Below are 27,955 nucleotides of genomic sequence, written 5' to 3' on the forward strand. Positions count from 1 at the left end.
TGTGGTGAGATCATTACTGAAAAAAATCTTCCCTTAGTCCCATCATTTCGGAGAACTTCTAGCTGGTTTTTAATCTTCCACTCTTGGGCAAGGTGCTTGAGCATGTGGTGGCCTCTCCCCACCAGAGATTTCTGGATGAAAAATATGGACTATCTAGATCTATTTCAATCCAGCTTTAGGGTACCAAGACAACTTCAGACACCTTGGTGGATGACCTGTGCCAGGAAACGGGCAGGATGAGTTCTGCTGGACTGCTCAGCCTCTTTCGATACCACTTCTCGACCAGCTCGTTGGATTGGGACTTGGGGGCATGGTGTTATGGTGGCTTTAGTCCTCCCTGGAGGGTCAGCTTCAGAAGTGGTGCTGGGGGACGCCTGTGGTGTTCCTCAGGGTTCTATCTTGTTCCCCATGCTATTTGACATCTCTATGAAACCACAGGGGTAATTTGGGTTTGTGGTTAACACTAGATGGAAAATACTCAACGCTTACTCTCCCTTCCACCTCATTCCAGGGAGGCTGTTGATGTCCTGAACTTGTAATGCCCGCACTGGAGGAATCCTCCTTTGCGGAGGATTCCTCTTCCTCTTGCCTGGTAAAACTGTGCTGTTGACCGCTGCCCGCTTATTGACTTGCTTTTGAGCTGCCCCTTAGTTTAACCTAATGCTGAGCCTGATCCAGTCATAGCAGGACAGAACCGTTGCAAGGAGATGGTAATGGACTGGAGGGGTGCTAACAAATTGAAACCGAATCCAGACAAAACAGAGCTGCTCTTGGTCAGCAGAGCTGACCTGGGGACTGGGGTTGGATGGGGTAGTGCTCCCCTTAAAAATACAGGCTTATAGTTTGGGGTTTTGTCTGAAACCAGCCCTATCCTTGGATGCTCAGGTCTTGGCAATGACTAGGAGTGCCTTTGTCCAGCTGAGACTGGTGTGCCAATTGTGCCCACTCCTGGAGAATGCCAGGGTGACATACGCTTTTGGCCAAAACCACACATGACATTAAATACGCAGCATGCAGCTGAACCTTGCTTTCTTTTTTACCCCCCTTTTTGGACAACAGTATATGGGTAGGGGAGGCTTAAATCTTTCCACAAATGGGCTCCCCAGCCCGGCTAAATTTACTCCCCTTCTGCTCACGCACAGGGGCTAAAAAAAGAGAGGGAAAACCTCCATTGGTACCAAAAACTAATAATTCAGTTTACCTTCCTTTGATGTGATTGCGCTCCTGCCTCTGACAGTCTATGCTCAACAGGACCTTCAAACACTAGGTTGTGTGTGTTCATTGCAGTCACCACATGGAGAGCACACTTGGGTGCAAATCTCCCTAAAGTTCCAATAGTTGCTAATTCATTCCTGGTGTTAAACTCTTGCCGAGTATTTATGCAAGAACTGCTGGGCTCCATCTCGGAGGGGGGATGAATGCCAGTGTGTTCTGTGAGGCAGCCAGCCCTGCATACAGTGCCAAGCTATACATTATGCTTATTGCATAGCATGTAGCTACCTACCTCTTGGTTTTTGGATAAATTAATTACAGGCACACAGGCAATTCTTACTTAGAATGCGGCATGCAGAGAGGGGATATTTACTTCTTTGCTCCCCAGCTGTGTTCTGACCCCAAATTTCCCCCGCCCCGCCCCAGTGCAAGCATTAGGAAAAAGGTTCCCATTGGCACCATGATAGGCCTGTTAAAAAGGAGGATATGACTTGCATATAGCATGCGTGGGCAGAAGTTAGACTGGGATCTATGGGCAGATCTCTGAGTGATTAGCAGTAGATCAGCAAGGGGTTGTGGCTCTCTATTATCTAATAACAGCAACAACAAAAAGTTTTGCTTTCCTTCCTTCCTTCCATACTAGGTTGCTGAGATGAAGAAAGCTTATGCACACGTGTGTGTCTGAATGGGGGATCAGGAATGGACTTTTGTGTGACAGGACGATGAGCTAAGTTCTGGTCCTGGAAACAAATTCCTGGGCTGAGCATGTGCTCAGAGGCAGCCCGTTCTTTAATTCTATGTTGTGCCCCTGTCAGGGTTTCCCTTATGACCTGGATTTCTTGCCCCCTTAAGAATCCCACCTTCCTTCTTCTTTTAAACTTCCCCTTCCCAGTAACGTGGGGTTTAGGTTGTAGACATGGGGTGACTGACACTCTAGACACAGGGTTTAACCACAACAGTTAACTAGGAGGTTTAAAGCAAACAAATTACAACTAAAGGTATTTACACAATAGAGCTGAATAATACAAAAAGCCTTAAAAGAAAAGTTGCAAAGCACGAGTTCCTTTACCCTAGCTGTCCTTAGACTCTTCTAGGCTGCTTCTTCCTGCTTCCTCTTCTGACTCTGGTCTCCTGAATCTGCTCTTACTGTCTTTATATACCCCCCTCCCTCAAACCCAAAAGTACTGCTTCAAACCTGAAGAAATGAAACTTAAGTGGAGAAATGACGCTGACACTTAAATGGAGAAATGAAACTATTCCTCTCAGGGTTACCTCTTCCCACCAGAAAACTCCAGGCCTCTAAGCCTGACTGTTTTTCCCTTTGCCTCTGTAGGCCTCAAACCTTCACAGCCATCCCCCCCCCACCATCGCCCGCCACTCCATGTAAAAAACAAAGTTGATCCATATGCAATTTCCTCTGTACCTGGTCAGTCCAAGTGAGGGCAGGATGATAACCATAAATACCAGGAAGAAGTAACACTTGTGCATTGTGATCTGATTTTCATTTGACCTGCAGGAAACAAAAACATATTTATCCCAGAAAAAGAAAGATAGATCAGCAGCACAACAGGAGCTAGGTTGGAATTCTTCAGTAAAATGTCTGAAATGATACAACTACAACAAAACATGCCCAGATTTGGTTACTAGAATATTGGAATATAATATGCAAAATAAACATGTTTGTGTGAATTTATTTGCAGGCTGAATTTTGGTTGCGGTTATTTTTTGTTGCAGAGTAAAGGAAAATGGGTTTTGTGGGGATCCATTTATAGACTGGGACCCAGAAGGAAAGAAAACATACCAACCTCTAAGCACTGGGACATGTGCCCGGAAACTTTCCAGATTCAGGGTTAACTTTATAACCATGTTACAAACTTGCTTATTACAAATAATAACAATAACAATAAAATAGCAATAATAATGCAGAGATTCTCTGTGTTCTTTGGGTATTTTTTTATCAGCTGCCATGGCCAAGCACGGGTGGGCAGTAGGTAGATCAGGATCTATTGGTAGATCTCTAAAGAAACTCTGAAAATCTATTAATGTGACCAAATTGAAGCCCATCAGTGGGAGACGAAGCAGCATTTCCAGTTTTAAGCCCTTTAAAAGGGCTGGAGTATATGGATAGAAGAGTTACCTTGTCCAGTGGGACTCGAAGAAAGCTGAGTAATACACAATGAAAGGAAGGAACACGGAGAAGGCCCAGAGCAGCAGTGTGGGAAAGAACTGGGTGACAATCGGGTTCTGGGGGATGACAAAAAGCAGGAATAAGCTCAGTACTTTTTCTGAAAATCCAATCTCCATACAGTCCCACTGGGAACAGGATTAAAAGCGTGCACCTTCTTCTGCTTGGTAACACATGCCCTGGGATCTTCCTCTCCATCCTGGCCAATTCTGTCATTGGGTGTAACTGTGGCTTGATAAAGGCCACTTCAAAGACAAAGGGTGAGAATAGCACATCTGTGCTGCTGAATGGTTTCTTCCACAGCGCTCTCTCTCTCTCTCTCTCTCTCTCTCTCTCAGGAGCTGTTCACACAAACCCCACACTGGCTGGGTTCACACAACATGCTAACCCATGCTCAGTGGTTGAGTGCGGCTGGTTTTGAACCACGAGTTGTTTATTGAACCATGGGTTAGCATGTTGTCCAAACCCAGGACATTTTCTGCAGTGTGGCTTGTTAACCACCCTGAACAACCCAACAACAAACCATGAGTTCTCAAGGTGGCTTGTTCGAGAAAAATAAGCCACACTGCAGAAAATGTCCTGGGTTTGGACAACATGCTAACCCGTGGTTCAACAAACAACCCAAGGTTTAAAACAACCCACACAATGTAGGTTAGCGTGATGTGTGAACCCAGAGACTCAGTGGTTGAGTGTGGGTTGTTTTGAACTGTGGGTTGTTTGAACTGTGGGTTATTGTGTTGTCTGAACCTAGCCAGGGTGGCTTTTAATCATGCAGTGTGGCTTATTTTTCTTGAACAAGCCACTTTGAGAACCCATGGTTTGTTGTTGAGTTGTTCAGGGTGGTTAGCAAGCCACACTGCATGGTTAACAAGCCACCTTGGCTACGTTCAGACAACACGATAACCCACCCTGTGAAAAAAGTGCTGCATTCAGACAATATGCTAACCCACAGTTCAACAAACCACCCACGGTTCAAAACCACCCACACTCAACCACTGAGTGTGGGTTAGCATGTTGTGTGAACAGCCCCTTGGTGTCTGTACATTAGAGGATCACCCAGACCATTCCTCCTTCAGTGCTACAACCCATTCAGTATCGGGACATATTTGCAGATCAAAGATGAAGATGGTAAGTACCACACAGAGCACACAGCAGTCAGCTTTCCTGTGCACAGCAGTGCTGAGGCTCCATTAGCAAGACATTTCACTTGAGTGATTACTCCCGGCTCATGGCATTGACAGGTGTGCTTCCCTTCATGGTAGGGATGAGCATGGAATGGGCAAGCCCAGAGAAGCAAGGAGTGGGATGTTACCCTCTCCAAATCTGGGCTTTGGCACCAATAAGGCAGAACTGCAAGTAGGGAGGAGGGATGCACCTTGAGGGTCTCCACGGGCCGCGTCACGTTGAACATGTCCATGGTGTTGACAATGATGGCAGGCGTAGTGAGGAAGAAGAGGAGGAGGAAGAGGCAGATGTTCAGCAGGATAAATCGGACCCACCATGAAGTACCACAGACAGATAAATTCTCCCTATGAGAAAGAAAGCATGTGCAGAGAAGGGAAGGAACCATTCCTTCATGGAGTGCAGGGAAGGGAAGGCAGCAGCGTCCTCTACCAATAGGTTAGAGCAGGGTTCCCCCAACTTGGTGCCCTCCAGATGTTTTGTGCATCAGGCCCAGCCTGTATGGCCAGTGGGCAAGGAAGATGGGATTTATACAAAACATCTGGAGGGCGCTAGTTGGGGGAAGACTGGGTTAGAGAGATCACACCTCAAAATACCCGCCCCCCAACTTTGAGGTTTAGGACTTCTCTTAAAAATACAATATCCAGCTAAAATCTACGATGCACGAGGACAAGAGTTATAGTCTTTCACAAAATGCTGGAACTAGATGCCATCTGCAGAATTTTGCATCTGTTGGGGTTTGAAAAGATAAAAACTGGCTTGAGGATCACCTGCTTTGTGGATGCCCAGAGTGCCTGCGTGTAGACATGTCAAATCCATAACAGCACTATGGGTTGGATCCAAATTGTTTCACACTGGCGGGAGCATTCCCTGAGTGGGATTTTGCTCAGAATGATCCCACTGGGAGAAGGGGGGCATATCTGCCAATTCCCTCCTCTTTCTGCAGCTCCTAGTGCCACCCCACAAGCTTCTGAAGGGTCCCTCAATCCTCCGGAGCAAAGTTTCAGGTAGGAGTATACGGGAATGTAGGGGAAATGGGGAACTGATGAAGATCACCACTTCCCCTGTTAAGCCAGCAGAAATACTCCACTTAGAAGTCTATAGGAGGACTTCTATGGGCAGAAGGAACCCTTCCATCCACAGAAGGAAGATGTTGGATCCAACCCTATTATTGCTACACAGACATCAGGAAGCGTCTTCAGAGGAATACTCACTTCAACCAGATCTGTTTGCTAGGAGGTCCTTCTAGAAGCAAGTATGACCCTGTCAGCAGCACCTTATGTATCTTCCACATCCTTTTCTATATCACCAATAAACCACTGCGTCTTCAGTTGAAGTGAATTCACCATAGTCAGCAGATGGCGCTATGGCCTTACTTCATTCTTCTTTGAGGAACGGTTCATTAAAGGGCTGCCTCCTATCTCACAAGCATGTCCAAACTCTGCGGTCATCATCCAAGGCGCTCCTCTACGCCCCACCACTGCCTGAGGTCCCCACCACTGCCTGAGGTTCGGCAGGGCGTGAAGTCTTTTTCAGTCACAGCACCCTAACTGTGGAATGCCCTCCTCACAGAGCAGGGGTGGGGAACCTCTTTCAGCCTCAGAGCTGAACTGAATTTCAGAGAAGTTCTTGGGGGCCACATTCCAGTGGTGGGCGAGGCCCAAGGCAAAGGAGGCGGGTCCAGAAACACCAGAATAAGTCAGCTTGAAGCTGTTTCTGCCAGCAACTAAGCCTTAGGGGAGGCATTTCAGCCTTTTAGAATGGGTGGGTCGAACTGCACAAGAGCTGGGGAACCACCAAACAATGGGTGGGGGGGGAAAGGGTGTGGCCATCTGGGAACACCGGAGGGCCAGATTATGACCCCAGGAGGGCCGGATTTGGCTCCCAGGCCTGAGATTCCCCACCTGTGCCACAGCGGCTCACTTTGGTGCTGTTTCAGCAACAAGCAAAGACCTTCTTAGTTGCCTGAGCATTTCATTACATATTTGTTGCATAGGTAGAGGGAATGACTGTAAGACTCAGCAGGCCTCAACACAACTGTCCTGTATTTATCACACACAGAACTGCAGAACTTAGCAGAAGCTCCACCCACTGCTGCTACTCCCAACTCTACAGGAGCTGCCAAGGTTCAAACAATAACTAAACCACACTACACCGCGCCCCCCCCCCACACCTGGCCGAATACATAACATTCCTCCCCCCTTAACTATCACAGTCTTTCAACGAACGAGGAGGCACCCTTTCACGGCACAGTCACTGCACTGGACTAGTAGGTGTAGATTGCTCAGATGACTTTCTTTCACTAACTGCATTAGGTAAGGAAGGAGTATGACCCTGGGCATTTCAGCATGTACTGTGATTCACCTTGATACAATTCACCTTGGTTTTCACCATGAACCTGAATGTTACCTGTTTGTTTTAAGTACTATTTTATCTTTCTAGTGTCCCCCCCCCCCCCCGCCCCCCGGAACTGTTTTTATTGTACACTGCCCTGAGAGTTTTTAATGAAGGGTGGCACAGAAAATTTCAAAATAAATTAATAAAATGTATCCTGAATGGGTCCCTAAAATGGCAGGGCAATATGGCATCCCTGAAAATTAACTTCTGATTATTGCAGCTGCAGATATAGTCTCTCTATGAAACACCAGAATGGCCAAACACACCCTGGACTCACCAACACTAGGAAATCAATGCCCAAAGCGAGACATTTCATTTCTCTTTCCCTTGCCTAGGGTCACTGCCTAGGGTATGTGATAGATTTACAACATCTGAAATACCTAAATATTTTAAATGTATTATTACATGTATATCCTGCCTTTTTGCCTTTTGCGAGGAACCCAAAGCAGCTTACATCCTCCTCCCCATTTTATCCTCACAACAACCCTGTGAGGTAGGTTAGGCTGAGAGTCAATGACTGGCCCAAAGTCACCCAGTGAGCTTCATGGCCGAGTGGGGAATAGAGCCTGGATCTCCCAAGCCCGGATCCACCACTCTAACCACTACACCACAGAGCTCTTATGTTAACAACAGAAGCTGCACCTTGCCTTGATGCTCCCTGAAAACCAAGGTAGCAAAAGCAGGAGGATTTACCAGATGATGTCGTTGGGGGCAGGGGCATAGCGGACCCCCCAGCAATAGGATTTCACCACTGTGGTAACGGATGACTGTTGTGGATGCTTGCGACAGCGGATGCGGCTGTAATCTTTCAAAATACTGGGGAAGAGAAGAAGAGGCAACCATTGGAGCTCGGTGGCTCAGTTCCACTCCGATAAAGAATCATTGTGCTGGAAGGGGATTTGCAGATCATCTTATCTAGCTCCCTATTTTAAGACAGGGCTGTCTATGCACTAATCCACAGGGACCCAACACATTAGCACCCCTCTATAGATTCAGGTGTTCCAGAGATACAGTGCTGATTGTGCACAGGGTAACCCATGCCACAGGGGTCTGCCTAATTCACAAAACAATTTAATGCTACAAGACACATAGCTAAAGCCAACTATTAAAAGAGAAGGTAATTCCATCCCCACAATCTCCCTGGGGAGAGAACTCCTTTCTCATCCCAAATACAGCACAGGTTAGACCCGGAGTGGGAACCAAACACACCCAGCAAACCTTTCCAGGAGAAAACCTTCTTGACTTTCAAGTTATGATGATGTTTGATTTCTCAAAGGAAAGGGATTATCTCCCACCCTGCTGCCCATGATTGTGAGAGAAATCTTATCAGCCCTAATAAGACTACTCAACCAAGGCAACAGATTAAAAATGAACCTGAAAGCAGCCTTCCCCAACTTGGTGACTGTTCCCTGCAGATGTGTTGGTCTACAACACCCATAATCCAGAACCAGCATGGCTGGGGATGATAGGAGTTGTAGTCCAACACCCCTACATAATAACATAAGAACAGCCATGCTGGATCTGACCAAGGATCCATCTAGTCCAGCATTCTGTTCACAAGTGGCCAACCAGCTGTCAACCAGGGACCCACAAGCAGGGCATGAGCGCAACAGCACCCACCCACCCATGTTCCCCAGCAACTAGTGTACATAGGCTCACTGCCTCTGGTACTGGAGGTAGCACATGGCCATCAAGACTAGTAGCCATTGATAGCCTGGAGGACACTAGGTCGGGAAAGGGTGCTGTAAAGTATTTCCAACTCTGTGCAGTAGTAAAGACAGCAGAGCTGGGAGAGAGATAGTACTCTGCAGAGCACAGGTGCTGTGGAAGTACCTCCCTGTGGTCCACAGTCTGTGGCAAAGTCATCTTTCTCCTCAGCCACAGACTATTTGGCCTGGGCCCAGCATAAGTGCACAGAATTTGACTTCTACAAGCAGCAGGGGCGGAGGCAGGGACCTTGGTGAATATCATAAGGTAAGGGGGGTGTCTTACGATAAACAAACATGGTGGGTTGTGGTGCCCGTGGGCCCAGGTTACACATTTATGCCTCCTGCGGCTTCTTGTGTTGTCCAAATCCAGCAAGGGTGGCTTGTTGGGGTGGTTGACAAATCACAATCCTAAAACCACAATCCTAAAACAGGGCATGGTTTCTGGGTGGTTTGTTAACCACCTCAACAAGCCACCCTCACTGGGTTTGGATGTCGTGAGAAGCTGCACCTGCCAAGGGCAATTAGGGAAATGAGCAGCATGCACATAACTAGCACGCACTCGCGTTGTGCGGATCAGGCCACTGAGTCAGGCCACTGGGCCCTCGACCCCAGCACTGTCGACACTGACCGGCAGCGGCTCTCCAGGGTTTCAGGCAGGATTCTTTCCTGGCCCTACCTGGAGATGCCAGGGATCGAACCTATGGCCCTACTCCATGGCCCCCATGCCCATGAATTGCAGGAGCACTGCCAAGCAACGTTAGCAGGATTGGGCTAGGTTCTCTTTGCGGGCTGCTTAGAAGACATTTTTCCAAAGTCTCTGTTCTAAAAAAGCAGGGCAATAACTTATTCTCAATAGATGCACTACGGACACAGCTTAAAGTAGATTTATTCTGACATGAACTTCGCCATGTTCAGGTTTGGTGTTCCTGCCCTGGGAAACCAATGAAGATAGAGACTGCAAAGGAAAGAACTAAGGTTTTCAGGCTGTTGAAAGAGATCTGCCAAGGCAGACAGTGAGTCACTGGCTAGAGAGAGGGTTCAAGCCCTCCCTCTATTATGAGCTGAGTGGACAGCCTTATAATAGTGACCTAATTCAATGATGGGAAGTAAGATAAAATGGTGAAGCACCCCAGCATCAAGAAGTCACAGCAAGAGGTGGGCGACCTGCTGGGCTGATTTCATGTGGCCCTTGGTTTAATTAAAAGCCCTCTGGAAGCAGTCAGTTCAGACCTCTAGTGAGAGCAATCTGTACCTCTCCTGATAGCCTGCTCAGCGGGGAGGGAGTGTGTGTGTGGGAGAGAGGTGGGAGAGAGAGAGAGAGAGAAGGGGGTGACAGAAAGACAGAGGCAGGGCTGTCGTCAAGGATGGGCGTGGTCAGGCACCTGCAGAAGGCCCACACCCCAGCAGGGGCCCACTGGCAAGAGCCCCCCTGGAGTTGCTGCTCCTCTTCACCATTACAACCTGCTTGTTCACCTGTCTCTCACTCTGGCCCAGACAACAGTGGTGGTGAGACGGAGGAGCAGAAGATGCTACTTCCTACTTGCTCACTGGCTCTCTGCCTGTCAAGGAAGCAAGTGGTAGCAATGACGAGAAAGAGAATGAGGAGAAATAGCAACTGGTGACAATGGCAGGGAGATTGTAGACTCATTGAGGGAGGGGGCCCATTGAGGGTGTCTTGCCCAAGGGCCCTCAAAAACCAGGCACTGAAGGGATGGAGAGCAAAAACAGATGGCAGAAAGAGGGAAAAAAGGGCATCCTCACCTGCTGCTGACTTCAGCACCCCACCCCAACCCCCTGGACATGTTATTACCAAGGGAACGTGACCCTCAACAGAAAAAAAAATAGGTTCTCCATCCCTGTCTGAAGAGAAAAGATTAGTAGCAGGGGACACTCACGTGGCTGTCATCCGTTCATCCTGGAAGGTGACAAAAGCCATGTCAAGGCGCTTGAGCGCAATCCGGCTACGTTCGGCATTAAACTCATCTGTCAGTTTCTCCTCCAGCTCCCCATAATATTGTTCGGCATCTACCTAGCAGGCAAGAAGAAGAAGAAGGATGCATATGTCTTCCTTTTCTTTGAAATGCCAGCGAGAAACATTGAATGAATTTAGCACCTTCTGTCTTCATGCTTACACCCAAAGACTGCTTTCATCAGCCATTTCTTTAAACTTCAAACACCAAACAGTTCTTTGGGAGACTGCTCGGCATGATAGATGCTGGTTTAATCCAGGCATTTTCATCATGGAGAATAAATAGATTACGCTCCTTTGAATGAGATTAAGTAAAAGTCAGCCAGTCTCTACAACAATATTGGTATCAAATCAATATTCGTCAGCTGCCAAATTCTAACCCAGGAGTTGCCACTGGAGTGAGTCGAACCCAAGGTGACTCGGTATAAAGCAGCTTCCTATGTTCCTAATATCAAGTGGTGGAATACATGTGTTTTGTAAGAAGAATTTTCCAGAAAGGCTGAGCCTGCAAGTTGGAGGAACTAAACCACCCAAATGATCACAAAGCTATTATGGGAGGATTTGTGTTTATTAACCATTCGAGCCAGAATGTGATTAAAATATTCCCCCCGCCTCGCCACCCACCAAGGAATTAGAAACTATTTTTACATCAATTTGAAAAAGACCTTATGTTGAAACAGAATTTTACTGTTCCATTGTTGATAGCATCTTTTATATGTGGTTGACAGCATCCATTGGATGTACTGTAATTTAAGAATTGTATGTGTCTAAACATTTACATGTTTGTGCTTGTATATTTTAGTAAACACAGGTGCTATTTATATATTGTTGGGTCTTTGTAATGGTAGTGTTGATTATTGTAGGAAGGCCCTGAAGTTCTGTATTTTTATGTAACCCATTGTAGACCAGGGCTTAACCGAGTTGTGGATCCCAGCCCTCCAGGTGAAGGCCGGTCGGATAGAGGTTAAAAGCAAAAGCTGGAAGTCCACAGTTGACATTTCAGCTCTGCCATGAACTCAGTTGGGGAGAGGGGCAGAATCAGGAAAGTCACTCTCTCTCATCACTGGGCTCTTTTTCCCTTTCTTGTGACTGGGTCACATTTCCTGTGGTTGCAGGAAGTTGTCTCTAGGCACACCTTGGTACCTGGCAGATGAGCAAAGCAATGGAGTAAAGGGCAACCAAAGGTATTCAGTATGAGTCTTGATTTTCAATTTGTACCTCTTCGAAGCCACAAACACGGCAACAGAAGATGCGGGAGCAGGGGTGGATCTTGATCATGATTTTCCCCTCCTTTTGAGCCTTCGTGGTGAAATAAAGCCTCCCCTTCATTGCCTTGCGCCTGCCAAGAACAGAATCAGAGAGGAAAGTTAACGAGGCCACCCATTTCTTCGTTACTTTCAGAGTTAAGTGTATCCTATTCATGTGGAACTGCAGTTGGGCCACTTAAATGTGAGACTTTTGGATTTCATACAGAATGCAGCATCCTCAGAAGCTCCTATTTCACGTTCTTAAAAAAGCAAGTATCGAGCACCTATGACTATGAAGAAAACAGCTAGCATGTTATCTGTGAGCAGTGCCATGAAATCTCAGGGTGAGTGAGACTATAATTATTCATGGGCTGGATCTCCTTGTCTCTCCCCTCTGATTAGACTTCCCTGATTACACTCAGAAGAGTCTTTTCATGTATAGTTTTGAGGATCACGTCTCTCATAATGGATCAGAAGGTGCAATTATCTTAGCTATCTACTGGAATTGCATTTCTCCTAATGTTGTGACAGAGCATCAAAATACGTATTTAAATACATATTTCGAAATAATGTATTATTTAAATTGTTATTGTTTTTGTTTGTATTTCTTTCCTTTCCTCCTTCTAAACACACACACATATATACACACACAGTAAGAAAGAAAGGATATATGTTTCTCTTTTTTCTGTGCAAGTTCATGTTCCTGATTCGGACGCATCTGATTTTTCTGTTATTGAAGTTTGTTGAAATCATCATCATGATCATCACCATTATCATTAATTAAAATATGGCTTGGATCCTAACTTTCTGCTCTTTCGGGAGAAGGGGTCCTTCCAATGGGTACAATTCTCCATCTGTAAATGAAAGCTCCTTCTGTTCATGGAACAAAAAGTTAGCATCCAAGCTATTCTGAGATTATTTTTTAAATCATGTATTAATGCGGAAATGGAATGAAATTATGGGTAAAAACATGTGAATGTGACATGGAACCAAAAATAGACAGATCTGTCTCTCCCTAGTTCCATTGTCACAGTTATAGTATTTGCATTTTAAGGGGAGAGTACAGAATCAGGCAAAAAATGGCTAAGATGCAGTCTTTGGTATGTAGAAAAGGTCAGACACAAGCTTCTCGCTTGTATCTCACAAGGTGCCTGAAGTAATTCTCTTCGCTTGGTGATGATATCCTTGTCAACCCCGTGCTTGTTGTTGCCTGGAGTTGACATTCTGTATAGAAGCTCTAGCACTGTCCCCGTGTATAGGAATCTCAAGATATCTGCACAAAATATCCCAAGAAACACAGAACAAGTCAGATCCCAGCAAAAAGAAAAGCAAAAGGACCCACCTCTCTGAATCCAGCTTCATCAGTTTGCGAACATCAGAGCAGAACTGGATACCAGTCACCGTGCAGCTTGGGTAAGCCTCACTGTGAGGAGAGATGATCAAGATCCATAAAGAACAGGCTGCATCTGGGGGAAGGAAGGGATGCCCTTCCTGGTGTCACAAAAGAACCAGAGGTTCGGATGGTGTGATGGAAGATAGAATCCTTTTTTAAAAAGCTGTAGCAACAGTGGCCAATTAAAAATGGGGCATTCCTTTAGGAATGTATCGCACATAAGCACCCTTTGCCAGCAATTCCTTCACTTCTTTTAAAGCATCCTCCCTGCCACCCCCCCCAAACCACGCATTTTAGAAGGAAGGATCAGATGCCTATCCGATGACCAGTCCAAATTTCAGAAGTCTGCTCTCCTTATAACAGAGGTGGGGAAACTGTGGCCTCCAGATGTTGTTGGACTACAACTCCCATTAACCCTAATGATTGGCCAGGGTTGATAGGAGTTGAAGTTGAACATCATCTGGAGGGCACCAAGTTCCCTGCCCCTGCCTTAGAAGAACCACTTGATGAAAAGGGGGAATTCATACTTTCTATTTCTGCTGCTATTGCAGAAGAGACCGGCTCCCCTGGTAGAACTTGCCACTGAGTCCTTCTTATTTAGCCTGTTCCAAATCAGAGCTGGTTCACAGTCGTGGTTGGTGTAAAAAGATCAGGCCCATTTCTATGTTTGTTGCAAGGACACCCAGCCGCAAACATGCAGCATTTGCAACAGACAGAGCCACGTGTGTAGACTACCACGGAAGCTCTAGTACTTTTTGTATCCATTATTTTTTAAAGGCACACATCTGCCACCCATCAGTGATTAGAATTAACTGGACTAGAAAAGGGCAGACAAGAGGGAGGGATGCGTTTAGAGACAAAGAAGCCATGGAGGTTGCTGGCTCCTATGTCAGTGGGGCAGTGAATCTGCTCTGGGTTTCAATCTGAACCAGTCAGAACTCTAAAGGAGCTATCCAAGGCGCTGAACCCATTTTGGGGACAGGGTTCAGCATGCTGGATAGCTCCTTTAGAGTTCTGACTGGTTCTGACTGAAACCCAGAGCAGAGTCATTGCTTCACTGACATAGGAGCCACCAGCCTCCACTGCAAAGATGCTGCCTATACAGTTGTACTTACTGAAAGTGTTTGATGACAAGGGAGGGATCTGTGATCTCTTTGGGAATCCTGGTAACCATCAGCGTCCGGGCCACCTGAGGCAGAATAAGGGGAGAGTCCCTGAAACAGAGGCACCTAACAGCAACAGGACTAGAAACTTTTTCACATAAGCAGGATGTCTAGAAGTCTGCACTAACAAGTGTCAGTTCTGAAATTTGGCAGATAGGTAAGACTTACATTATGCAAAGGGGACAGTGCAAGTGAACAGGTAGCAAGGAACCAAAGACGAGTTCTCATTGTTGGTACATGGCTCTTATTAAGGACACACTATAGTGTAGGAGGCATCTGACTCCAAAATTCCCCAACAGTGGATGGTTAGCTGGGTGGGAGGACAGATCAGGACTCACTTTTTCTTTAAAAAGCATTTAGCAGAAATCCACTCTCCCAGTTTCAGCTATTTCAGGGTATTAAATACGATTTACTACAACAGTTGTTCATGTATGGATTGCTATATTGTGCGAAGTGCTTACTTTATTGATTCTCAGAGCAGCCCTACGAGTCAGAATTCTTTCCACTGTACAGAAGGGGAACTGAAGCTTGGGATGGCTTTTTGACTCAATCTGCTCATGCTTCCTGCATAAGGCCTGAAGGGTCAGGAGCTCATGCATCTCCACCCTGGTGAGATGTGCATCTGGTTAATCTCTTTGTGCGTGGAGATGTGCAAGTTGCCCATTTGGGCATTAGACAGGAATCATGAAGAGAGGACATCAGCTGGAGAATGTTCAAGATGCGGAGCTGCTCTCACTTCTCAGCGCCACACTTTACAAAGCATGGAGACAAATTGGAACAGGGTCAGAGGACGGCAATGAAGATGGTTAAGGGGATGGAAAAGTCGTCCTATGAGGAAACATGGAAGAAACTGGGTGTGTTTAGCCTGGAGAAGAGAAGACTGGGGAGGACTCTTCAAATCTCTTCTCGATCATCCCAGAGTGCAGGACACAAAATAATGGGCTCAAGTTACAGGAAGCCAGATTCCGGCTGAACATCCGGAAAAACTTCCTGACTGTAAGAGCAATACAATGGAATCAATTACCTAGGGAGGTGGTGGGCTCTCCCACACTGGAGGCATTCAAGATGAAGCTGGACAGCCACTTGTCAGGGATGCTTTGACTTGATTCCTGCATTGAGCAGGGGTTTGGTCTTATAGGCCCCTACCAACCCTACTATAATTCTATTAAATATCTTGGCAGGGATGGGGAACACATGACCCTACTGATGTTGTTGGACTGCAACTCCCATGAGTCCTAGACAGCATAGCCAACAGTGAAGGATGATGGGGTCTGCAGTCCAACATCTGCAGAGTTACACGTTCCCCATCCCTGCCGTATGGACAGCCAAGAACACAAAAGAAGGCAAAGACTTGTTCTCTGCGGCCCCAGATGGCAAGGATATGTCGAATGGACTGAAGTTACAGAAGGGAAGATTTCGGCTTAACACTGGGAGAAACAGTAACAGCAGCATGACAGTGGAATCAATTACCTAGGCTAGGGGTGGGCAACTTCCACTGGTCTGGGGGCCAATCCCCCGCACTGGAACCTAGCATGGGCCGCATCTGCCCCAGAATTGCTCCAAAATTTGGTGGTATAGCAGTAGTGAGAAAAAATCAGATTATTCTTTAGAAAATCAGCATTTTTCCCCAGCACACTGCCAAAGTTTGGCTGCAAATTTGGGGGCAATGGGGATCACAAAATCTTCTTGCGGGGGTGCATGTGGCCTGGCCTGCATGTTGCCCACCCCTGACCTAAGGGATGGCTGGGTTCTCCCCTGCTGGAGCTCTTCAAACCATGTGTTGGAAATGCTCTAGCTCTGGATTTCCTGCATTAGAACATATGAAGAGCCAAACTGGATCAGACCAAGGTCCACCTAATCCATTATTCTGTTCACACAGCGGCCAACCAGCTGCATGTGGAAAACCCACCCACAAGCAGGGCATGAGTGCAACAGCACCCTCCCACCCATGCTCCCCAGCAACTGGTATACTGTCTCTGATACTGGGGGTGACATATAACCATCACAGCTAGCAGCAATTGATAGCCTTATCCTCCATGAATTTGGCTAACCCCCCTTTAAAGCCATCCAAATTGGTGGCCATCACTACATCTCATGGGAGCGAATTCCATAGTTCGCCTATGTGCTGTGTGACAAAGTACTTCTGCATTGAGTAGACGGTAGGACATGGTGTCCCACAAGGCCCCTCCAACACTATGACTGTAACCTGCCCAAGGCCACCTAGCAAGTGTGTTTATGGTGGGGTTGGAATTTCAGTCAACATCTCCCAGAGGAAAACTGGACATTCCAACCACTGGATCAGAGCAGCTCAAATATTTTGCCACCAGCTTTGGGTCCAAGCATCACCTTCCGGGCCAAGACAGTAAATGACCATGAAAACTTCTCATTGTCCAGACTTTCTTGGAAAGGGCAGAAGAGGAAAATATGGAAGGGGTTGCCACATTTCTTACCTTCTCATTCTCCTTGTATTCAAGTTGGATGGAGTGATGAGCCATGCAGAGGACAGTGATTATGAAGTAGAGGAGGGCAAAGATACTGTGCAGCCACAAGAGACGATCACTGCAAGTGACAAAAGGGAAAGATATTTTCTAAACTGGAAAAAGCAGGGATCTTGGCTAGAAGGGAAGGAAACAGCAGCTGCTTCCAGAGGCAGGCTAGCTGTCCCTCATTTGGGCCTGTGGACTCACTGGAAGACATGCCTACCAACCATCTTTGTAACAAGCTCCACATCATGATGCCACAGTGTCATGGATGATGGGCTAGCTGGGAAGGACCCTATATTAACCCAGGGTAACATGACCCTGCATTGTTATCAAAATGAGCCTCACAATGCTTGCAAGGGGGGCGCTTAAGTAGAACCTTTCTTACCCTACATCAGGGATGTCAAACCTCTCTCCGCCCCAGGGCTAAATTTAATTTTGGAGAAGCTCTTGGGGGCCGCATTCTGCTGCTGGGCAGGGCAAAGGCAAAAGGCAGCTGGGCTAAAAACACCAGCACATTTTAGCTTAAAGCTCTTACTGCCTTAGGAGAGGCATTTCAACCATTTAGGATGGGGTTAAAGACATGCAAAAGCCGGGAAACCATCACATGATTGGTAGTTGGGAGTAAGGCGGCATCGCCATCTGGGCCACCCTGGAAGGCTGGATTGGGAACCCAGGCCAGAGGTTCAATGTCCCTGCTCTACACAGTGAAGATCAACACACAATGACTAATATGCACGCAGGGGGTAGATTTGGGCTGTGTGCGTGGAAGGGTCACACAAAGACCGGCAGTCAACAAAAGAGAGAAAATAGTGCAGCGCAGTACACTGTGGCCTTGAATTAGTTAGCACCAGGTTATAGCAATTCTCAAAAGAATTCCTGCAGTCAGTGAGCAAAGCTGGTTGGCTTGATGTTCCCCCCCCACTTCTTTTTGTTTGTTTGTCGGGGAAGGAGAAAACACATTTACAGTTCACAGGTGCCATCTGAACATTGCTCATCCCATTTAGGCAGCACACGTGCATGCCCAGATGTGAGCGTGCACACATGAGCACGCACGCACACGTAGGGATTATAGTGTCAAGCAAAAGGGCATCCATATTACTGATCCAGGACGCGCTGATGAAGGACTATCTGTGCCTCATTTTCCCCCAACAGCCATCCCAACAAGCAGCAAGCAACACAGCTCTAGGATGTGAAATCACATACTCTCTGGGGACGTTTGCAACTGTGGTTCGGCCAAAATTAGATGGACTCTTTCCTAAAAGTGAGAGGGAGAGAGAGAGAAAGAGAGATGAGCAGATAATAGACACTGTCACAAAAACATAGCTTAAAAATAATTCCAGTGGCATCACACCTATTTTGCCTCCAACATTATGCACAGTCAAACTGTTAACATCTTGGTTGCTTTCAGAACGTTGGCGATCTCAACTGATTAAAAGAATTTTAGTTGTTTTATCAACTGATCGATCTGTGGTGGTCTGCAGATTAGATCTAGCTTCTAAAGCAATTTTATCTGTCCCACAGTGGCCTTACCAACTTTCAGTCAAGCTGTGGTTAAAATTTCGGCTCACCTTTAAGGAAAAGAAACTAACTGTCCATTTATCACATAAAATTAAGGCTGTAAGATCATAAAAGCAGACATGCTGGAGCAGATTAAAGGTCCATTTAATTCTGCTTTTTGCTCCCATAAGGTTACATCTAGGGATGTTGGAGAAATCCATAATGGAATCAAATGAGTTCGGATTTTTATGAATCTGACCTGTGGATTCCACAGCAGACTGACTTTTCCCAGTCGGGCGGATTCCGTGGATTTGCGGACCATTTTTTTTTAACTTTCCAGAAATTTGTGCAAATTTAGTAACAGAAAAATATGCACTTTTTTTAAATGGCCGAAAATGGGCATTTCCCCCATAGGCTAAAACATGAAAATGTGCATTTGGGGGGGATTTGCGCATTATCACAAGTGCAAATTTGCACAAATGCGGAAACTAAAAAAAATCCGATTCTGTCAATGAGCGGAGGATGGAACGAAAGGTGCCTGACAATCTGTGAAACACAGACGGAATGGATTTCATACAATCTGTACATCCCTGGTTAGATCCAGTGCTGTCATGCTGCTGAAGGAAGCAGTTCTGTCAGAGGAAGTGGGGCGTTTCCACCTACCCCACGGCCCCCCACGTGCCTTCAAAATCTACTCCAGAGGACCGGAAACCCTCTGGAGCAGATTTCAGGGCAGCACGGAGGGCTGCAGGGAGGAAGGAGAGAGGGAAAAAGTTCTGTCATGCTAGTGGATTTCTGCTACCATGTTAAATTGAACTCAAAGTGGCCAACCAGATGCTTCCAGGAAGCCCCCGAACAGGACACGAGGGCAACAGCAGCCTCCTGCTCATGTTCCCCAGTAACCGGTAAAGAATAACTGATATTCAGAGGCCTCTAATCTAGGGATGGCGGAGAAATCCGCCATGGACTCCAATGAGGCTGGATTCTTTAGAATTCGCCCCCCCCGGAGTCTGTGGCGGAACAGCCTACTCCCCTCCACCACCCCGTGAACTTTGGTTGGGACAGACCCTACCTGTTGCCGACCGGGTCTGTTGTCTTTAGTCCGCAGCCGGCCGCTGCCAGGCTGAGGACGCAAATGGCTCTGTTCGTGATAGGCTACGTAAATATTTACGTAGCCTATCACAGCAAAGAGCAAGGATGCAAATGGTGTAGCGGACGCCATTTGCGTCGCTACTCTTTTCGTGATAGGCTATGTAAATATTTATGTAGCCTATCACGGCAAAGAGCAGGGATGCAAATGGCGTCCACTATGCCGGACGCCATTTGCGTCCACAGCCCGGCAGCAGACGGAAGTCCAACTGCGGACGGAAGTCCGACTGTGGACGGGCCCAGCTGGCAGGTCTGCGGACTCACCACGGAGCACAGCCGGCCGGGGAGGATTCCAGGGGGAGGGATGGATCGCCCCCCGCTGCGGACAACCCGGACCGGAACAGTAAGTGGATTTCGTACACCCCTACTCTAATCCTGGAGGTAGCATATCATGACTAGAAGCCATCGGTAGCCTTAGTCCTATGCATGTTTAGACAGAGAAATGGCTGGCTGGGACACGCTGGGAGCTATAGGCCTTTTCTCTGACTAAACATGCATAGGATGCGCCCTTATTCTCCATGAATTTGTCTAATTCCAATTTAAAGCCATCTAGGTTTGTCTGCAATCTATACGAGGCAGTGATGTGCACCAGGTGGCTGCCTGATCAGGGCTGTGAAGAGTACACGACAGCACATGCCTCTTTGTGAAACTAAACATGCGCCCTCAGATCACAAGCTGAATATGAGCCAACAATGTGATGTGGCTGCAAAAAAGGCAAATGCTATTTTGGGCTGCATTAATAGAAGTATAGCTTCCAAATCCCGGGAAGTACTAGTTCTCCTCTACTCAGCACTGGGTAGGCCTCATCTGCAGTACTGTTCCCAGTTCTGGGCACCACATTTTAAGAAGGATGCAGACAAACTGGAGAGGGTTCAGAGGAGGGCAACGAAGATGATCATGGGACTGGAAACAAAGCCCTATGAAGAGAGACTGAAAGAACTGGGAATGTTTAGCCTTGAGAAGAGAAGACTGAGGGGAGATATGATAGCGTTCTTCAAGTACTTGAAAGGTTGTCACAGAGAGGAAGGCCAGGATCTCTTCTTGATCATCCCAGAGTGCAGGACACAGAATAATGGGCTCAAGTTACAGGAAGCCAGATTCTGGCTGAACATCAGGAGAAATGTCCTGACTGTTAGAGCAATACAACAATGGAACCAATGACCTAGGGAGGTGGTGGGCTCTCCCACACTGGAGGCACTCAAGACGAGACTGGACAGCCACTTGTCAGGGATGCTCTGACTTGGATTCCTGCATTGAGCAGGGGGGTGGACTCGATGGCCTTGTAGACCCCTTCCAACCCCACCATTCTATGATTCTATGATCAAGTAGTATTCAGACACTCCTCTGGGAGGCTAACCAGAGAACAAAATCCTGCATAGGTAAACTTAAGATGTTAGGCATGCATAGAATCTCCTTTCATTCATTTACTTGGTAAGAACATAAGGAGAGTCACATTGGATAGGACCAAAGGCCTATCTAGTCTAATATTCTGTTCCCACAGTGGCCAGCCAGGTGCCTGTGGGAAACCCATGAGCACAGCAGCACCCTCCCACCCATGTTCCCCAGCAAGTGGTGTACATCGGGATACTGCCTCTGATACTGGAGGTAATCTGTAGCTACCATGACTAGTGGCCATCAATAACCTTCTCCTCCATGAATCTGTCTAATCCCTTTTTAAAGCCATCCCAGTTGGCAGCCATCACTACATTTTGTGGCAGGAAATTCTGTGGTTTAACTCTGCATTGTGTGAAGGACTTGTTTGGTCTGTCTTGAATCTATAAATTGTGTTGTACTGCTGTCTCATTTGCACTCTAGAGAAAGGCAAAGGGGTCACGGCCAGTCTACCTCTTGAAGGGGCCTTACACTGCCTCCCTGAACTGTTCTGCCCCTGAAATAGGGACTGAAGAGTAGAGTAGCCCCTGAGAATGGAGAAGTTGGCTATCCTTGAATCAATCCATCAATGAAATTTAAATAAATTGTGTATTACTCAAAACTCAAATATAGGTGTTGTCTTGAGATACTGAAGGAAGGGCAAATACAATTTAATAAATGAGAACTGAATGAGAGCTGTGTTGGATCAGACCAAAGCCCTGTCTAGCACAGCATCCTGTTTCCAATGGTGGCAACCTAGATGCCCCTGGAAAGCCCCCAAGCAGGACAAGAGGGCAACAGTCTCTCCCACTGTTGTTCCCCGGCAACTGGTACTCAGAACCATGCTGCCTGGAGGTAGGATATAGCCGACATTTGATTGATTGATTTGCAAATACAACAATAATAAACAACAAACAAACAAAAAGGGGAAGCCACAAAAAGAGAGGGGGTGGGGAAGAAGAAAAAGAACATATAACACATATCCATGCACAATAATCATTTACATCATCACCCTTAATACAACAAGAAAAAGAGGAAAAAGGATCTAACACTTCCACTTCAAATATATCCGTTAATATATGTAGTTCATATATCTAAATAAGCATCCACATGAGATTGAGGACTGTAGGAATAGGATATAGCCAACTGTAGGACATAGCCAACATGACTAGTAGCCACTGAGCTAGGATATAAGAATAGGATATAGTCAATTGCAGGATATAGCCAACATGTCATGTAGGATATAGCCAACTGCAGGATATAGCCAACTGTAGGATATAGCCAACATGCCTAGCAGCCACTGAGTTATCACACTTTGCTAGAAGGAAAAGCCAGTTTTGGCAATTTCTCTTTCATTCTCTATTACTGTAAAACACAAGTAATGGTGAAAGAAATAACCAATCTCCTCAAAAATATATAAGTGGGCTTTTGAACTACAGCTTCTCCAATTAAAGTTTGCCTCCCATTGATTAATCAACCAACATTTTGGTTGATTAATTCAATTAAAGCCAGTGGTCCTAAGACATACCACTGTCCACTGTCCCGTATGGGGATGGTGGCACACTTCTTGGTAGAAGCAGCTAGACGCGGTGTTTTTCAGTGGCAAAAGTCAGTCAGTTAACAGATAAAACTGAAAACTGTGTCTTGTCCACATGACAGTTCGAATTAAACAGTCACACTTCTAGGAACTATACCTTGAATTAAGGATGTTTGTTACTCACATTGGGTTCCATCAAGCACTACAGAAGTGAACTTTTGCTCACACAGCGGGACTTCCCCTTCCTCTCCTCCCCTTGCACCCCTCCCACATCTGTCCCTGCTCTGGAGGGTCCAGCAACCCTCCACAGTATGTCTGGGGGGCTCACTTGGGGCTGCAGGAGGGGAGGGGGAAATCCATTCTGTTAGTGCCGTCCACTCAGCAGGCAGACGGGTGCAGCTGGATACAAGTCATTACGTGTCACTCGCACTACAGTACACGCAGTTTCAATTATTATCAGAAGCGGCAAAAAGAAACAACCGAAAATCCAAAATAGGGGCAAAAAAGTACTCTTCATATCATCTTCGGAAGTGCTGTGAATGATTCAAGGACAGAAATGCTCTGTCCCAGAGTCAGACTAGACAACCAGGTAAAACCCATGATTGTATTTCTGACTTAAAAAAAAAAAAAATCCAACTCTGGGGGCACCAATTTCTCCACATGCCATTTACCAAACAAAACCTGCCCTCCCTTAAGCTATTTTGACCAGGATGAAAAACATATGAGCACCTATATAGCAGCTTTAGAGTGGAGCGGTTTGTCAGGAAAATAGTGACTTGGCAGGGAGGGTAAACCCCCTCCCCGCTAGTCCCAATCCAGATCAGGGCATCGTGGATTTTTCTTTATTCATTTTTAACTGAAGTTCAATAAGACAGAACTACAATCCATCATTTGGATTGTATGAATTCCCTGTTTGATTCGACCAGGGCTGGTGTCCATGTTAGGCATGGTTGGGCTCCTGCCGAGGGGCCCGCACCCCTCCTCCTCCTCCTCCTCCTCATTGCAACCTGTTTGTTCACCTGCCTCTTGCTTTGGCCAGACAACAGTGGTGGTGAGAAGGAGGAGGGGCAGATGCCACGACCTACTTGCTCTGTGGTACCAACGATAAGAGGAGAAGGAGCAATAGCAGCTAGTGACAATGGCAGTGAGAAGGTGGACCCACTGAGGGAGGGGGCCCTTTACCCAAGGGCCTCAAAATCCTGGAGGCAGCACTGAATTTGACCCTCCAATTTCCAGCTCTTGTCCCTTTTCTACTTTATATGAGGGGGCTTTCCTGGCTTCTCTCTGCTTGCTTCTTGGTCATCTCAGTTTTCTTCTATTTTCTCAGTATTGCTTCTCCTAGCAGAACAATCTCCCTGGAACGCCTTGGGAATCTTGCAACCATTACCTCACTCCCAGAGCATCAAAACTGCCCTTCAGCTACCAGTTGGGCTCCCCAGTGGATTCAGGGTGCTACCTACCCAGGAGGTCGCCAGAGAAGTTGACAGGGAGGATGACAGCGACAGAGAGCACACAGATGATCATAAGCAGCACCAGTACATGCCGCTGGAAGGAGAGGTAGGTGGTGGCATCAATTCCGCACTTGCTTTGAATTTCCTCATCCCTGAGAAGGGGATGAAGATATGTCAACCGAGAGTCACAAATGTGCACGCATCTTTGCCTTCTCTTTTACTGAGAGAAAGAAAACAGCATCAAAAACAAGACAGGTCACATACTCAGATCCTCTTGCATGCCTGTGCAAAACGAAGAAGATTGCCAACAGCAGTGAGCGACCTTGCTGCTGGGCATTATGTGGATTTATATCCACACTTCCAGTGGAGTATGATTTGGTGTGTGCAGCCAAGAAAGAAGACCAGCAGTGGTATTTGGTCATGTGTGTGACCTCTGAAACTGGAATTAAAACTCTTGCCATCATGAGCCTCCTTAAATCATGAGGATGAGATACCGACGTGGAAGTAGGCCACTCCAGCATATCAAAGTGGGCATGGGAGCTTAAGATCTCCTTATCTAAAATAGAATGCTCGTGTGAACATGAGGCACAAACACTGTGCCACATGTTTCCAAGGAACAATGGATAAAACTTCTCACTTTTCTGATTGATAACATTGTTTCCAAGGGATAGTGATAACACTGTTTCCAAGGAACAACAGATGAACCCTCCCATTTTCGAGGAAACAATATATGAATCCTCCCATTGTTCCAAGGAACAATAGATGAAAACCTCCCATTATACCAAGTAAAAATAGATGAAACCTCCCATTTTTCCATGGAACAATAGATGAAAGTCTCCCATTATACCAAGTAAAAATAGATGAAACCTCCCATTTTTCCATGGAACAATAGATGAAAACCTCCCATTATACCAAGTAAAAACAGATGAAACCTCCCATTGTTCCAAGGAACAACAGATGAAAACCTCCCATTATACCAAGTAAAAATAGATGAAACCTCCCATTGTTCCAAGGAACAATAGATGAAAACCTCCCATTATACCAAGTAAAAATAGATGAAACCTCCCATTTTTCCATGGAACAATAGATGAAAACCTCCTGTTATACCAAGTAAAAATAGATGAAACCTCCCATTTTTCCATGGAACAATAGATGAAAACCTCCCATTATATGAAGTAAAAATAGATGAAACCTCCCATTTTTTCCATTGATAACACTGTTTCCAAGGAACATTGATAACATTGTTTCCAAGGAAGAATAGATAAAACCTCCTGTTTTTCCAAGGAACAATACATGAAACCTCCAACACCGAGAGGTTACAGCAGCCTTCCCCAACCTGGTGCCCTCATGAGCTGTTTGATTACAACTCCCATCACCCACAGCTAGCATGGGCTGAGTGATGGGAGTTGTAGTACAACACATTGCAGGGGTGCCAGGATGGGGAAGGCTGCACTACAGCGACAAGAAAATGGCAGTCATTTGCTTCTTAAAAAATAATGTATTCTGCCTTCCTAGTTCCCCCTGCTGTCCCCTCCCTCTCTTCTTCAACTGTGACCAAGGATGGATGGACCAGTCTATTTCCAGTTTGTGTCCGTTTCGCATGTCTTCATTCACCAATCCATTCCATCCTGTTTCTGTACTAATCTGTGGTTATTGAAATATACATTTTTGAACATATTTTTTCACAAAATACACATTTCTAAACATATTTTCTGTCAAACGTACACATTTCTAAATGTATTTTATCCTAAAGTACACATTTCCTATGCATTGTTTGAGCTGAGAGCTGCATCGCAAAATCTGGAGAAGTGTGAAATCTGAAGGATAACTGAGTTTTGACCTGCACATTGGTTCGGAAGAAGCAGATCAGGTCGGTTTGCTTAGAAATGTGATTTGAATCATTTCTTCAAGCTATTTGTTTTCCTTCTGTCTCTGCTAGCGCCTCCTCTAGCAGCCATGCACTTCCTCACTCTTTGAAAACAAAGCCTTGAAGTCCTAGCCAAGGCCACACGAGTGGGAAGGAATGATTTCTCTTGTGCGTGCACAAATTCACTACGATGTATCTCAACTGAAGGAGGTCAATGCATTGCTTGTGGAACCTTCCATTCTCTCCCCTATTTTAAGAACCAGCCTAGCTTTTAAAGGCATCAAGGCTTTTAGCCTACATGCAGGTGGCAAAAGACTCCCTTCCCCCAACGCTGGATTTCTCACAAAAGTGGAGAACTAGGCCTGATATTGTACTGCATCAGGTTTTCATCACAAAAGGTACATGCATTTATGGGAAGCAGAGGTGTAAATTTTGAAGTGCAGGTGCTCGTCATGACAGTCTCCTTAGCCACACCCCCAAGAAGAGGACAAAAGTACAGGCAGCTGTACTGATCTGTATCAACAAACCAGTTCTGGCAGTTTTCATCTCCACCAGGAGCAGGTCTCTTGGAAAGCTAATGGCTCTTAATTGCCCATTCAAGACCAAGGGACAACAAAATACTTTGTATTACAACTGGCAACAATATATTGCGGCTGGGAAAATTCTTTTTCCTCCCAGCTCCTGTGAGGATTGCAGCTAAGCTCAGAGAGAACAGGGAATCTGAGTTGGGGGGAAGATGATGTCAGCGTCCCTGCTAATCAAACAGTGCCGGGCTGCATCCCTGTGAGCCTTGTCTCCGCTACTCCTCTGATCGAAAGATGGGGTGGGGAGAAATGAAGCAGAATTTTTCCACTCCCCAATGATGACGGGATAACAGCAAAGACCATTACCTGTATCACCTGCTATTTGCTGGATCCATAACTTCACAGGATTCATAATATGGTAACCATAATAACCAATCAGTTGCCAAAATAAGGGGGGTTGTGGTTTAATCTTAGCCTCAAACAACATGAGAAGTGACAGTCCATGAAATTAGTATTTCTACTGGTGCCTTGGTCAGAGGAATCTACATACACGGGGACGAAAAGTGGGATTCTCCACAAACTTTATAACCTGCACAGGACTCCTGAAAACATCACCGTGATGCAACATTGAGTGGGAGGCTCATCAGAACTAGAGGGCAGGATGGGAACAGCATAAATGAGTATAATAAAATATCTCATTCCACACCCACTCCCATCTCAACAAGCAGTGCAATCCTATGCATGTCTGTTCAGGAGCAAGCCTCATTGAGTTCACTGGGGCTCATCCCCACATAAACACATGTAGGACTGCAGCTTAATGCGAATATATAATGGTGCAAATGTTTCACAGGGCAGAAGATGCCATCATCATTATTTTCACTGAAGATGAATTTGCTACATAAAAAGGCACAAGGGGATAGTCACTACCCCAAAGTGACATGTACTCACTTCATCTGGTAGATCGAAAGAAGCCATGAGCAGAAGCCCTAGAAGGGAAGTTGGAGACATGAAATGAGCTGGCTGAGATCAGTTAGACAAGAAACACCTACCTCAGGATGTTCACTCCCACCTCAGAGATGTCAAGGCTGTGTCTGCATCTGCAACCGTGCAGGAATGATATGGTGCAGAGTAAATGAGCATGATCCTAGAAAACATTGCCTAGCACAGGGGTGGGGAACCTGTGGCCCTCCAAAAGTTGTTGTGACTCCAACTCCCATCAGCCCCAGCCAGCATGGCCAATGGTCAGAGATTATGGGGGTTGGAGTCCAATGATACCTGAGTGGCTACAAGGTTCCCTCAACCCTTGTCTAGAGAACAAGGACACAGAAGGGGGTGACCATGATAGACAGAAATTCTGAAGTAATGAGCCACGTCTTGGAGGAACCCCTAAAAGGTGCAGTGATTCTCACTCTCTGACCAGTGGAAATAAAACATTAGGAGACAGACAGCACAACTGCCCTTTGCCCTTTCCAGACATTTCCACTGAAATATCTAGTACAGGGTGGGGTGGGGAACTATTTTTGGCCTGAGGGTGAATTGGCCCTGGGCCAGAACATCAGAGGTCATATGGCAGCAGTGGGGGCTCAATGTGGATGGAGCTACTGTTGGCATTCCACACA

General features: G+C 46.3%; 1 protein-coding gene across 1 annotated transcript in view; it reads right to left on the reverse strand.

The window, feature by feature from the left end:
- The window catches only part of TMEM63C (transmembrane protein 63C), a 53,907-nt gene that overhangs the window by 14,296 nt on the left and 11,656 nt on the right, over positions 1-27,955 (reverse strand). Inside the window, exons 5-16 of the mRNA XM_084841763.1 lie at positions 27,285-27,322; positions 23,955-24,097; positions 18,144-18,195; positions 16,908-17,016; positions 14,410-14,483; positions 13,244-13,324; positions 11,873-11,993; positions 10,581-10,714; positions 7,670-7,792; positions 4,773-4,926; positions 3,350-3,456; positions 2,636-2,722 (exon numbers count right to left, since the gene is read on the reverse strand). Coding sequence (XP_084697889.1) covers positions 2,636-2,722; positions 3,350-3,456; positions 4,773-4,926; positions 7,670-7,792; positions 10,581-10,714; positions 11,873-11,993; positions 13,244-13,324; positions 14,410-14,483; positions 16,908-17,016; positions 18,144-18,195; positions 23,955-24,097; positions 27,285-27,322 — 1,223 coding nt within the window. The remainder of the gene's footprint in view (positions 1-2,635; positions 2,723-3,349; positions 3,457-4,772; positions 4,927-7,669; positions 7,793-10,580; positions 10,715-11,872; positions 11,994-13,243; positions 13,325-14,409; positions 14,484-16,907; positions 17,017-18,143; positions 18,196-23,954; positions 24,098-27,284; positions 27,323-27,955) is intronic.

The sequence above is a fragment of the Heloderma suspectum genome, chromosome 1, assembly GCF_057233095.1.
Source record: "Heloderma suspectum isolate Gila_16-S chromosome 1, 16-S_ref, whole genome shotgun sequence".
NCBI lineage: Eukaryota > Metazoa > Chordata > Lepidosauria > Squamata > Helodermatidae > Heloderma > Heloderma suspectum.